General features: G+C 48.3%; 1 protein-coding gene across 2 annotated transcripts in view; it reads left to right on the top strand.

The window, feature by feature from the left end:
- The window catches only part of ETV4 (ETS variant transcription factor 4), a 42875-nt gene extending 30230 nt beyond the window's left edge, over positions 1 to 12645 (top strand). Inside the window, exons 8-12 of one of the 2 annotated variants that reach the window (XM_006266366.4) lie at positions 5053 to 5124; positions 5241 to 5309; positions 6497 to 6666; positions 8742 to 8843; positions 10220 to 12645. In XM_006266366.4, coding sequence (XP_006266428.1) covers positions 5053 to 5124; positions 5241 to 5309; positions 6497 to 6666; positions 8742 to 8843; positions 10220 to 10441 — 635 coding nt within the window. In that variant the 3' untranslated portion in view covers positions 10442 to 12645. Of the gene's footprint in view, positions 1 to 5052; positions 5125 to 5240; positions 5310 to 6493; positions 6667 to 8741; positions 8844 to 10219 lie in introns of both variants that reach the window. The other variant, XM_014609183.3, reaches the window with a different exon arrangement.
- Positions 12646 to 13357: the final 712 nt, after the last annotated feature.

Here is a 13357-nt window from a genome sequence, read left to right as displayed (position 1 = left end):
GGATCCCTCAGGTGTTGTTACCCAATAGCAGTCTGTCTCATTACCATATTTACTCGATTCTAAGATAAGGTTTTCCCCCTCATTTAACATGGGGGGAGCCCCTCATCTTAGAATCAAGTATCAGTGGGAGCAGGGAGCTGCTGTGGCTGGGGCTCCAGCCCCTACCCAGGATCAGGGCCATAGCTGCAGCAGCTGCCTACCCTCCCCCTGCGACCCCTGCACCTCTTCATGTCCACCCTGCAGCCTCTTCCCCTCACCTCCCCACCCCACACAGGCTCTGCTTCCTCATCTGCCTCTCTCCCTCCCGCACGGTCCTTTCTCCGTGCTGGCAGACTCCATCCATGCTGCAGCCTGGAGCACTAAGCACCACCCCAGCCTAGCTCTGTAGCAGCAGCAGCACACAACCTGCATGGCTGCTACAGGGTTTGGGCTGAGGCCATTCTCACTGCCCCTGGCTAGCATGGGGAGGGTGCCTGCTGGTACAGACCAAGGTCAAGTTGGGAGGGAGCAGAAAGAAGGGCCCCAGACCCAAGAACCCCGATGCAGTCACCACTTCAACACTTCCTTAGGCAGGACAGGAACTTCCTGAGCCTGCAGGAACGAGGGAGCAGAGGCTGTGGGGAAGGAGAAAAAGGGACCCAAGGATGCAGAGGGGAAGGCAGAAAGGGGACAGAGGTGACCTGGGGACATAAGCAGGGTAAGATACTTGACCTCTCCACACCACCTGCCCCACACTGTCTGCCCCACTGCAGCGGTCGGTAGGGGTGGGGATGAATTAAAGATGACCTTGCAATAATTTGAGTCTATGTATGGAAAATTATAACAATTTTATTCATTTTTCATGTATAGAGTCTAATTATTGAGAGGTCGTCTTAAAGTCGAGGTCATCTTAGATTTGAGTACATACAGTAATTTATTATCATGTGAGAGTTAAGGATTTCTTAGAGTGATATCTTTTACTGGACCAACAATGTAGTTCGGATAGAGTTAGACTAGCTTTTGAATGCAAGACATTCTTGTTTAGGTCCCTCAAATGTCTTGCATTCAAAAGCTTATCTAACCTCTATCCCAACCACATTTTTGGTCGAGTAAAAGATATCACCCTAAGAAATCCTTGACCCGCATAATTTTTGGACCATCACAGCTACAACATCACTCCTACGCTAGCATAATCTATTATATTAATTCTACTGCACTAGAGTTTAGGGGCTCTGAACAAGGATCGGAGCTATGCATTGTACAAAAACAAAAAGATAGAGTTCTGCCCCGAAAAGCGTCCTAGCCAGTTGATGAAGGGTACTGCTGGTCACCCGATTGCTCCTCAAGTCTTTTCCATACATTTAGGTTTACATCTCTCTGTAGGGGTATGGAGTCCCTTAGCCCTGTGCCTGAACTTGAAACTGCAGGCACTCTGCTGTCAGAGGCTTCCTGGGCCCTCCTCTACTAGTGCACTTTTGAGCTAGGGTTAATGCAGGCTAATGCACAGCAATGCATATTTTCTAATAGCCAGTTATTGATCATTTTAAATGAGGATTGGGCAGAAGGGAGGACCCAATATCCCAATTTTTCTGCCTGGGCCTGGTCAGTCAACCTAGGTCAGCCAGGGGACAGTATGCTGGCCTTCTCTCCTTGCTACATGACAAAGCAGAAAATCTTTAGAAAACAGCTGGTGTTGAAATACTGGTGATCCTATAACTGCTTAGAATAGGAGCTGTTGTCCTGGGAGCCTCCCAGTCTACCTGCTCAGTGGCCTAGTCTCCAGGGGTTTTTTGCTCCCAGTTCCCTGCCAGTTTGGATACATAGAGTGATGGGCTCTGCATCATTGAAATCAGGAGTAAAGCACTATCAGTGGTGCAGGAGTGGGTTCATATAGAATCAAATATGTAAGATGTCATACAGGAGTCTTGTACTCTGAGTATGGTGGCAAAGACCAGGAAAAACATAGAAAGTCATATATTCAGTCATATGGCCATGTCCCCCATCAACCTGGACCATAAGAATAATGTTTACTTTAACAATGGTACCCGAGAATGTTTCTTAATTGGAACTCTGACCCTTGAAACCTGCAGAAACACTTTGGCACATGTCCAGGCTGCAGTGACCTCATCTTGATGGATTTGGGAGCAGACTCTTTCTGGATGTATTTTTAGTAATGTTCTCATTGGATTCCAAGGGCAAGTCCTTAAAAGAAGGAGCCTGCTCCTCCAGATCAGTTGAATGCACTTGCCATCAGTGAGAGGAAAGCATGGGGCATGTCTTCTTCTCTGCTTCGTTCTTTGTGCTGAGAACATCCTGTGATCCCCTGACTTCCCTCCAGCAATGCAAAGTCACTAATCCAAAACCACACATGAGTGATTTAGGGAACAGTTCTGTTTCCTACAGAGGTGAACAATAATGAATATCCTCACATCACAGCCCAGGAACCATGCATCAGACTGGAGTCCATGTTGCCCAGTCTCCTGTCCCCAACAGTGCCCAGCACCAGAGGGCTGGAGAGTTGTGCAAGACACCCTGTAATGGAAATATTTTTAAAATTGGTTCTTAATCCCAAGCATTTGGAGACAGGCTCATGTTGTGAAGCAGGAGGGTTTATCTCCCTAATGTGTTTGCACCTCATTAAGGGTAATTCTGGATATTCTCATTATTCATGCCCATTATTCTTATAAATGTCAAAGCTGCTGGCCTTAAATAGCATCCTGTACTGGTGAGTTCAAACAGGATAATATACATTGTGCTAAAAAAACCCAAACCTTTTCTCACTTTTCAATATGCCATCTTTGTGGGTCCCCTACTCTTGAGTCACAAGCTCAGAGGCTGGGGATTTGTCAGAGAAGAGCACTGATTTTCCAGGGAAGGTACCCAGATACTGTGGCAATATTACATCCCTAAATTATATGGATAGGTGGATAGCGGGCGTTGGCGAGAGCTGGGGATGGGATGCTTATACTCAGGTGACATTTCTCCACCTAGGACAACCTTCATGGGAGGAAAGGTGGTTCTAGCCCATGGGTTTGGCTCTGGTCAGCTGGGACATAAAGCTAGCCAGAGGGAACAGACTGAGGAACAGTGAGTGGGATCTGCAGAAAGAACAAGCTGAGAAGTAGTTCTCATCCAGTCTTGGGCTCTGCTGTGAGCTCTCTGCATCTCCATTTCACTCTGCATGTTTTGCTGAGCTATACAAGCATCAGCCTTGCAGAAGCTGCACTGAAATCCCCTTGTGGAAAAAGGCAGAAAGAAGGGAGTCAGATGTCTTGGAGTCAAATGTACAGGGAACGTGCCTCAGGTCTCTGCAGCAAAAGACGTGCTCAATGGGTGACCTTCAACTGCTAGTGGAGCTGGAGTGTTTCTCCCCAGTGCCAGGGATTGCATTACATAACCTTGAACTGCAGCCCCTCCCTGCAGCTTGGCAGAGAGAGCTCCTCTCCGTCTGAATGGAGTTGGAGGAATTTCATTCACAAAATGGAGGACTGGGGAAGGAGCTGAACTCCCTGGTGGGTTGGCGGCGGTGTCAGTTTTCACCACACGCTCTCTTATAGGCAGCTGACATCAGCCCGTGGCTGGTAACATGAGCCAGGAGTGGAACTGTCTGACTGCTGCCTGGAGCAATTCAGGGACAATGAGGAATGACTCCCTGGCTTGGAGGTTAAATCATAAGATAAACCCCCCTTGTTCCAATGAACAGATCTTTTGCTTTTTTTAGATTTCTGCTCTTCACCCCACTCTGGCTGGTAAGAGCTGCCCCAAGGTCACGGGCAAGAGCAGAGCTGGAATTTTGTTTGCTGGGCTAGGCAGAGTTTGCTAGCCCGCTGCACTCAGTTTGAACCCCTCAAATCTGTCAAGCCCCACATGGTGGGGTAGCTTGGATCAAAGCTCCGATGTCACAGAGGATTTTAGAGCCGATCACAACGTTATGAAATTGTGTATTACTCCAAAGGGGACTGCCTGGGAATCTGGCAATTCAGGGAAGGAAAATATTTGCTATGTTAAAAGCCTGTTTTATAACAAATTTGCCCAGGGGCTAGGCACCTTTCAGTGACTGCATTATGGTTATTTTAACAGACTGGTGTCCCTTAGCAAAAATAAATTCAGTCTAAGTTCCCAATAAGGTCCAAAATGCATTTCTGTGGATACATTGCTATTACCCCTTCTCCAAGTCCCTGTGTCCAAAATGGGGTGGAAGATGTGCTGCCTGCAGAGAAACAGCTTTCATCAACCTAGTTTATATTAGGGATGAATGTACAGTGGAGTCTGTTGAGTGCATCCATTGCCTGTAGCATCAGGAAATTTTCTGCTGAGGGCAGCTGCATTGCACAAGAGATGAGATAAACCCTAAAAATATGAGATAATGTTTATTCCAAAATATAATATAGATACAGATATGAGATAATATCCCAAAATGCTCAGCCCCAGTCCATCTGGAGCTACAAAACAGGTTTGATCTGAGAAAACATAAAATGCAGTATAAACTGCACTAGTTGTGTATTACCTACTGGACAGAGCCTTTAAACTAGCTCTCTTCCCACCTTTTTAACCTCATGCTTTCTTTAATGATTAGAACAATACTTTGTTAAATTTTAAATGCAAAATACCTGCAACTATATGGCTGAGACAGACTTTTTATACTGTATGCATCAATATCTCTACAGTACACAGCTGAACTATAGTAATGTCCCTATAGTAATATACTATCTCCCTTACCTGGAACAGTCACCACCCAGTCTAATGTCATCTTAACCCAGATCTAAATGGAAAAGAAATAGCAAATAAATATATATCCCCCCACCCCTGTCCTTCTCAGATTCTGCATTACCAGGACAGTGTGCAGCGTGGACAGATTATTTTCTCTTCTTCTACTTGGCATCATGGACAAAGCCAGTGCTTTGGGCAGTATCACAATTATACCTTCCTATAATCCATGGTTGTTGGATACCTGCTGAGAGGGCAAACCTAGAATGAGAATGAGTAGACGATTTAAGGCTACCCTGGTCTCTCTGTTTTCCTTAGAAGGGCTCAGGTTGGTTGAAGTGATGTGTGTTTCTGATTGTTCTGTAGATGCTGGCTGTCCTTCCATGTACATGAACACTGAGGGCTACCGAAGCCATTCACATGCTGAAGGGCCGTTAGGTAAGAGTTGCATATGACAGTATCTCCTGATCCTCTACTTCTGCTATAATGACCTCCATTCCAGTGCTGCTCTTTCTTTGTGTTCTCTGACTGCTGTTGCTCATGTCTCTTTCTAGGATATGGCTATGACAAGAAGATGAGGCCATTCTCTGAAGATGTCTGTGTCGTTCCAGAAAAATTTGAAGGTCTGAAAGAAAATGGTGTGGTTTCCAAATTCTGGTCTGGGGCAAATTTATCCAATGCCCTCTGTAGCCAGGTCACAAGGTAGCATTGAGCACACTGCCTGCTCTGCTTAGTATAGGGCCCTGTCCATAAGATAGAGCTCCTCCCTTATGCGTGAACCACCTGATATCCTGTTTATCAGGAACATGTTTCCTGGGCTTCTCATATTAGGAAACAGACTTTTGAGCATGGTGATTGGTTTGGCCCAGAACTGCTTCAAAAAGCAGCTCGCTGGAGTTAACATCACTCACAGTAACGTGACTTCTGTTCAAGCTGCAAACAGGTTTTGGTTAGTCTGATCCTGGCTACAGCCTGTCAACCACAGCACAGAGGGTGCTGTAGGATTGCCACAGGAAGGGATGCAGACTGTAGCCGTGTTTTGCTGCTTCAGGGAGTCAAGCCTGAACATGTAAATGCTTTCTGCCAGAACTCAGGCCTAACATCTACCCAGAATGCTGGCACCTGCATTTCTCAGAAACAATTACAGCTTTACTCATCCCATTTAGTATATGCATGCCCCACTGAGGACTCCAGGGGCTGGCCCTGTCTTTGTGGACTATAAAAGGGGAGATTACATAACACACTTTGATGCTGGGTGGTAGCCAGCTGTCCTACATCCAGCTTGATGACAGACCTGCGCCTGGGCTTGAAGGGACAGCCAGTAGTGATACCCCATTCCTGGGATATGAAATAGCAGAAATGGTGAGATGAGTCTATCGCAGGCAGTGAAGCTAGAAGGAAAGCACATCTAGTGTGAAGTTCTTTCTGCAGAATACTCTTAGAAATTAGGTGGCAGCAGTCTCTAGCCCCCAGTTCGGGGGGTGGGGGAGGGGGGGGGCTGCACCCATGGGTGCCTTGTTGCATTTACACTGTAGGGTGATTCACAGATCTTTTGTAGTCCAATTTTCACTGTACTCTGAGGCCTGTTTGTGCAGCCACTCTTTTGCCTTGCATAAACAGTAGGGGGAGGAAATTTGCAGTATGGGCTGCCTGCGGCTTGCCTTGACTTTTGTGGTATTTCACTGAGAAGCTTTTTTCACCTCTTCTTTGTGAGGTGTGGAGCCCTCACCCACAAAAGTGTTGGCGGATGACAGTAGGGGAGGGAAGGGTTATAAGTAGAGAAGCCCTCTTTGTTTGTTCTGATCAGCAGGAGACATCAAGCAGGAAGTCGGCGGGTACCGGGAAGGACCCCCATACCAGCGGCGGGGTTCTCTCCAGCTTTGGCAGTTCCTGGTGGCTTTACTGGATGATCCCACCAACTCCCACTTCATTGCATGGACTGGCAGAGGAATGGAGTTCAAACTCATCGAGCCAGAAGAGGTGAAAACCATTCAGCTTCTCCCCAGGAAAAATGAGGGGTCATGGGGCTGAGCTTCTGGGATTGCAGACTCATCAGGGCAGGGGCCTTTATCCCAAGTCTGTAAAGCCCCCTGCCTTCCTGCCTGACAGTGGTGGTAACTAGCCAAGAATTGTCCTGAGGCTGGGGTTTTCAGAGCCCGGGCTCAGGAGCAGGTGAGCAGTCTGGATGGTGTGTCCAGTATAAGGAGTTTGTACTCTCCTCCTCCAGTAGTTCCTTCCCTGGGTTTTAGAGTTACTAAGGAAAAATGCAGTTACTGAGTGGACCATCTGGCTCCTTCCTTCCAAGGGACTTTTACTCTCAAGCTGGTCTCACATTGGTTTTATGCCACCTGCATCCTGTTGACTGAGAAATGGACTGGAGGCAGTCATTTTTTTTTAATTTCACTGGTTCCAGTGTTTTTAATAGAAATATGAAAGAAAGAATATCCTACTCTAGGCATGGGTGTATAGAAACTGCAGTTAACAGGAATGTCACTTTGAATGTTGCCCTGTCCAGAACAGAGCAATAAACTCTGATAACAGCTGGAAATGTGTCTGGAACATCCATTAATGTCAGGACCAATTTATAGCTGCGTTTAATGCTGCTCTCACTAAACCTCAGGCTCTTACAAGCACATGCCACACAGATGGGCTGAGTTGCTTTGCTGGGTCACTGCTTTGTTAACATATATCAGTAGTTCTCAAAATGGTTAGACTCAAGACACCCCTTGGTAAATGCTGGCTCTTGGTTTTCACTCCTTTTTAACAACAGAAAAATAATAGAGAAATTTGTCTGTTGCAAAAAACTCAGAAAGATCACAACCAGTCAGAATGTTTTTAACACTATGGATTCCTATCTGAAATTTCTGGGTTTCTCTTGTGTATCATGTTTGCAGACTAAGGCCGCATCCACACGAACATAGACATTTGTTTTCCTGGGGACAAGAAGCAGCTGTACACCTTGTGCTGCTGCTGCTTGTCCCAAGGAAACGCCTGTGCCAAATGCCCTCTGATGCACAGCAGGTTACCCCATTTATGCTGGCCCCAGCAGCCTTACCTGGGGGCCGTGAGGAGCCGTAGCCACAGCGCTCCTGCCGCAGCATGGCTCTGGCCAGCCAGGCTCCGGTTTTGAGCAGCATGTACTGCCCCCACGTGCACCACCCCACTTTTTTTTTCACACAGGTTTTTTTTTACACTGGGATCTCCCAGAGCCAAACCCCCCCCCCCGGCCCTGTGCTGCTACCTTGCAGTGGGGAGAACACCTGAATGTGCAGTGTGTGGCACTGCAGACAGGTCTGTGGCCCCACAAAGTGCACAGCCACGCTCATCTGGACGTGGCCTAATGGTGCTAACATGGTGTCGCACCCTGTGACACCCGTGAAAGGACTGTAGGGTGCTGTGGACTCTGGTTGAGAATCACTGATATACATTTACAGTGTTTTTCTGTCTTGTTATTGTATAATTGGCTCAGCCTTCATGAAAGGCTGAAAAGAGCTTCATTTGAAGTGACCCTTTCCATAGGTGGCATAGCTGTGAAAATGTCCCATCAACATATGGGTACCTGTTAAAAAATGCCAAGCCTTTTTCATGAAGAATATAGTATCATATGCCATTTTTGCCAGCCACTCAGCATCTGGGATTCCCCAGAATCCTCAAACATGCTTGTTTATTGTCAGCATATGGAGAAACCAGGAGAGAGCTGATTAGCTAGTGTAAGGGTTTGCATATTGAAAGACTGTTCAGCCAGTGCAGTTGCCTTGGGGATGCCTGCAGACTCACATTCTGTGTTGGGGGTAAAGGAAGCATCTGTCTTTCAGCCCTGCCCTCCTTCCTTGTTCACTGCCACTTAAAAGGTGATAACTTATTATCATTCACTCCATTGGTGACTGCTCTTAATTATTTATATTAGTACTGTAAGCAGCAGCCTTCCCTTAAAAATGAAACTCTTTGAATCTCCCCCTAAACACACATGTGCAAACACTCATGCATGCATGCGTCATCTGGTCTTTTCCAGGGGGCTCACAGATATTAATATGTTTTGGTGCTTTGTGCTGCAGGTAGCCAGGCTTTGGGGCATCCAAAAGAACCGTCCCGCCATGAACTACGATAAGCTGAGCCGGTCCCTTCGCTACTATTATGAGAAGGGCATCATGCAGAAGGTCAGTTTGCAAATTTATTGGCATCTCGGGCCGTCAGTGGCACTTGTGTTGCTTGTGGTTGGAAGTTTCAGAACATGTAGTGAGTCAGCCAGGCTTCTGGGGCTTCCTCTTTCACCTGCACCTTCCATTTGCACAGCAGTAAGGAAAGCAAAGAAGCCCTAAAAGGAAAGGATGAAGGAGCTGAATCCAGGGAAAGATGACAAAGAGGAGGCATATTTCTTTATCTCTCCGTGTCTGTCTTTAATGGGGGATGGGAGGAATTCTTCTGGCAGCAAATGCCCAGGAATTACTGCCTAGGACAGAAGAACTCTGGAGGGTGATGCATTTTTGTGAGCCCTGTGGTGTGGGGACTGTCCCTTCCTAAAAGTATTTGGAAAGAACCTACCATGAAATAAATAGTACTGTAAATAGCTGTCAGCATGACTGTCATAGAGAAGCTGTATTGTTCCTATCATGTGCATTTTTAAAGCTACTAAAGAGCACCAAACTGTAAGTTCCAGGTGCCCCAAGAGACCATATAAATATCTTCTAAATCCAGAAGTCTGCTGCCAATCAAACAGCTTCCTATCTCCACAACTACAGTTCTCTCTCTTGTCCCCCTGCATTTCCAGGGAAAATAGCTGAACTTTGTGACATGCTCTCTTTCCCTAAAGCTATTCCAGGTAGGAACAGAGCAGCAGCTGAGGGGAAGACCTTGTAGGGACTGGTGGTAGTCTTCCCCTGATGCAGTGAGAAAAGCTAGGGAGCCAAGGCTTTTTCCAAGCCCTGCCACTATGGCTCCCTTTTTACCCCATGAGCATATCCAGACATGTGTGTACATGCAGTATGCAACACTGCAGACCCATTTGTGACACTGCACATGCCACACATGTAGGCATTCCCCACACTGCTGATTTGCAGTGCAGAGGGGTGGGGTTAACACCGGGAGATGCCAGCGTCAAAAAAACCTGCACTAGAAAAAAGTGATGTGGTGCACATTGGCAGTAGCATGTACCACTTGAAACTGGAGCCTGGCCAGCCAGAGATACACTCCAGCTTCTGGCCAGGCTCCCTGCTGCCAGATCACCACCACTGGAGCCCCAGGAGGCCCCCAGGTAAGGCTGCTGGGGCCAGCCCAGGTGCTGGCCCCTGCCTCTCCTACCCCACCTGGGGCTACTTGCCATGCGCCAGAGCACGCCTGCAGGGGCGTTCCCTGGGGGCAAGGAGCAGTGGCACAACTATGTGCTTTTGCTATATATCCCCGAGGAAATGCATGTGGATGCTCATCTGGATGTGCCCCATGTGTTTGGTACTGCTGTTACTCGCTGGGAACATTCAGTTGCGTGCTAGATGGGTGCGACAGACACTGCAGTATGTGACTTGTCTCCATCCTGCAGGTTGCTGGAGAGCGCTATGTATACAAGTTTGTTTGTGAGCCCGAAGCCCTCTTCTCCCTGGCCTTCCCGGACAATCAGCGGCCTACCCTGAAAGCTGAGTTCGATCGGCAGGTCAGCGAGGAAGATACAGTTCCCCTGTCCCACCTGGATGAGAATGCTGCATACATGCAGGACCTTGGGAGTCTTCCTTCCCAACCTTACAACAAAGGCTACACGTACTAATACCATTGGGTCCTTAATGTAGGCCTTGTGTGTGTATATACGGAGATGTTTGGTTAGTAGTCAGTATAGGAGCTATCCTGGACCAGCCTGGGGCTGTACTAGGCTTTATGAATAGCTGCATCAGTCTGGCAGAGATGCCCATCCTCAGACAACCAGCCAGCAGCTGAGTCTGTGAAAGGAACTGTCTCCCTTCATGCATCCCCATGACAGGGCCCCTAAATTTGGTGAGGCAGAACTGGTTCTCTCACCAACACAAAAAACTTCCAGTGGACAGGCAAACAATGCTGGCAGCAGCATACAGAGTCTGTGCCATCTACAGCCAAAGCATGATCCTGTCACATTCCCTGTGACTATCCTGGAGCTCCAGCTGAGGGGCCTAGGGAAGGAAATAGGTCTCCCTGGGCTTTGTCTCGGACTTTATGATGCTCCAACACTGCTCTTAATTCTCTTCCCCCCAACACACACAGAACCCCCACCTAACCCCTCCCTCCCCGACATAAGCAATGTTCTTACCTGCACTCACACGCATGCTGGCAATGGGTGTTCATTCTATCTCCAGATGAGCCACTGGGCGTGGGAGGTTCCCAATGTCATGTTCTTCATATAGATGCTTTCTGAGAATGGGGAATATTTGCTCTCCTGTATGTGCTTGCTCCTGCCTTGGTGCCTCCTTGCTCATAATACTTTACATGTGGGCTGTTTTGTGTGCGAAGCCTGATGTCACTATGTGAGAGGACTGGCTGCTACTGGCCATTGTGGTTCTGGGTTGCAGCATGGCAGCAAATGCTGCTGTGGGTAAACCAGGAGCCCCCTTATATTTCCCCTTCCAGGCTGGCCTGTGGCTCTAAACATATGTAACCTCACAGATTACTATGAATTGACACAGTTGGTGAAGCTAAGCCAGAGAGCAACACAGAGAGATTTGGAGTCCTTGCACTCCAAGCCTGCCTAAGGGCCATTGTACTCCAAGCTCTATGACTAAGCTACTTGCTGGCTGCTGATTCCTCCAGCCCAAGCTGGGCCTGCACATGGCAGACAGGCTCTTCCAGACTGAACAGCTTCCTCCAAAGTCATTCTCAGCAGTTTCTACAACTCCTTCAAGTGCTGGTCAGACCTTCCTTACCTGGACAAGGCAGAGAAATCTTGGGGACTAGAAAATCATCTTAACAGCTGGTGGGGGAGGGAGACGGTGAGCCAACTGCTTTACAAAAAAGCAGCACACCCAAGGTCTAAACATCTGTATTTATCCTTTCCAGACATGCATGTTTGGGATATGGGAAGGGGTGTTCCTAGGGTACTATCTGAAAAAGGGCTTCACTGGCCAGGGCTGGCCTGCAATTTTTGGGGGGGGCCTGCAAAATATAGTTTTAGGGGCCCCTGACACAAACAAGCTGGTGTCAGTGGCAGGGGGTGGCGAGCGGCTGAAGAAGCTGCCGCCAGCGGGGGAGGCAGGGGGAGGGGGGTGGCAACCAGCTGGATGTGAAGCCTGCATTGTGGGGGTCGGGGGGAGGGCAAGTCGCCAGACACAGGGGTACCCTTGGCTGTAGGTTTTGCAGGATAGGATGGGCCGGCTCTGTCACTGGCCAGGGTAGTACATGCTGTTTAATTAAAGTATGACCTTTGTGAGAGGTGGGGAGAACTTTGTGCTGAGAGGTGCTAACCAGCATCCCACCCGCACACCCCCATCACTGCCTGAGCAGCAGGGCTTTGTATGCTGCTTCTTGGGCTGATGTTCAGGTTGGAAAGTACAGAAAGGCTTTGGTCTGCTGGGCATGGTGATTTGGAGGGAAAGTTCTGTATGTTGAGAGGCTGATCTCCCTTGGGGCCTCCCCCCTGTGCTGCTGGTAGGAAACCCAGCTTTTCCCATAGTCACAGTATCTGGAGAGGAAATTCCCCCTGGCCAATGGGGTGATGGGCTCTTCTGTTCTTGAAATGATCACCCACTTGCTCCTTTGCTACCCTGCTCTGTGCCTTCTTCTGAAGGACCTGCCTCTCCTTTGGGCCTCATGGGGCCCACGAACTTTGCAACCACTGGCCTTTATGCCTCCTGTCCTTCTCAGACAGCAAACATGCTCTCTCCGGTGCCCCATGAGTGAAGGTGAAGGAGAGTGTATCTCATTGGCATTATTGATTTTTTTATTATTTATGTGTAAAAAATACTGTAACTAATAAATTCATCTACGTCTTTGGCCAGTGCCCCTTTATTCAGCTTCTTGACTATTCCTTCCTTCCCTTTAAGCTTGCTGTGCTTATTTCCTTGGTATCAGGTTGCAGCTTTGTGTGAATAATTCTGCAAAACAGGAGGTGTGCCTTTACATTCAGTATTTGTATAAGCCAAGGCACAGGCACCAAAAGGGATCTTGTGCACTCATGAGCTGTTCATCTGGGATCCTTCATGATGGTGCAGCAGCCTAGAGGTTCCTGTCCTCTTATCCCAACAAGTCAGCTTCCACTCTAAGCCCACAGGAGAGACAAAGGACAAGATATATCACGTTCTCACTGGGAACGTCTACATGTGCAATTAATGTGGATCAATATACTGGAGTTTATTGCTCCAGAGTTTATTCATGTGTACCACATGGAGCCCAGTCAGAGCAGTCCCGGCTGACAGGACCGAGGGGGTCAGCCTGCCAGCCCAGGCCTGTTCCAACCAGGCTCCATGTGCTGCCAGGCAGCCCCAGCCAGCTGCAGTGGCATGTGAAAATGAAGGGGGGGAGTCAGCCAGCCCTGGCTGCTCCCCCATCTCCACATGCTGTGAAGTGGCTGGCTGGGGCACAGGGTGCCTTACCACAGGTGTTGCCTGCTAGCTAGCCCTGTGCTGAAGCACCCTGTGCCCCAGCCAGCCAGGGCAGCATCTACATGTATGCTGCTGCACATGAAAACACTCCACAGCAGGGTACTACTTGTATTTCCAAG

Source organism: Alligator mississippiensis, chromosome 4, assembly GCF_030867095.1.
Source record: "Alligator mississippiensis isolate rAllMis1 chromosome 4, rAllMis1, whole genome shotgun sequence".
Lineage (NCBI taxonomy): Eukaryota > Metazoa > Chordata > Crocodylia > Alligatoridae > Alligator > Alligator mississippiensis.
Note: the sequence above shows the minus strand (reverse complement) of the source record. Positions and strands in the feature narration are given on the sequence as shown.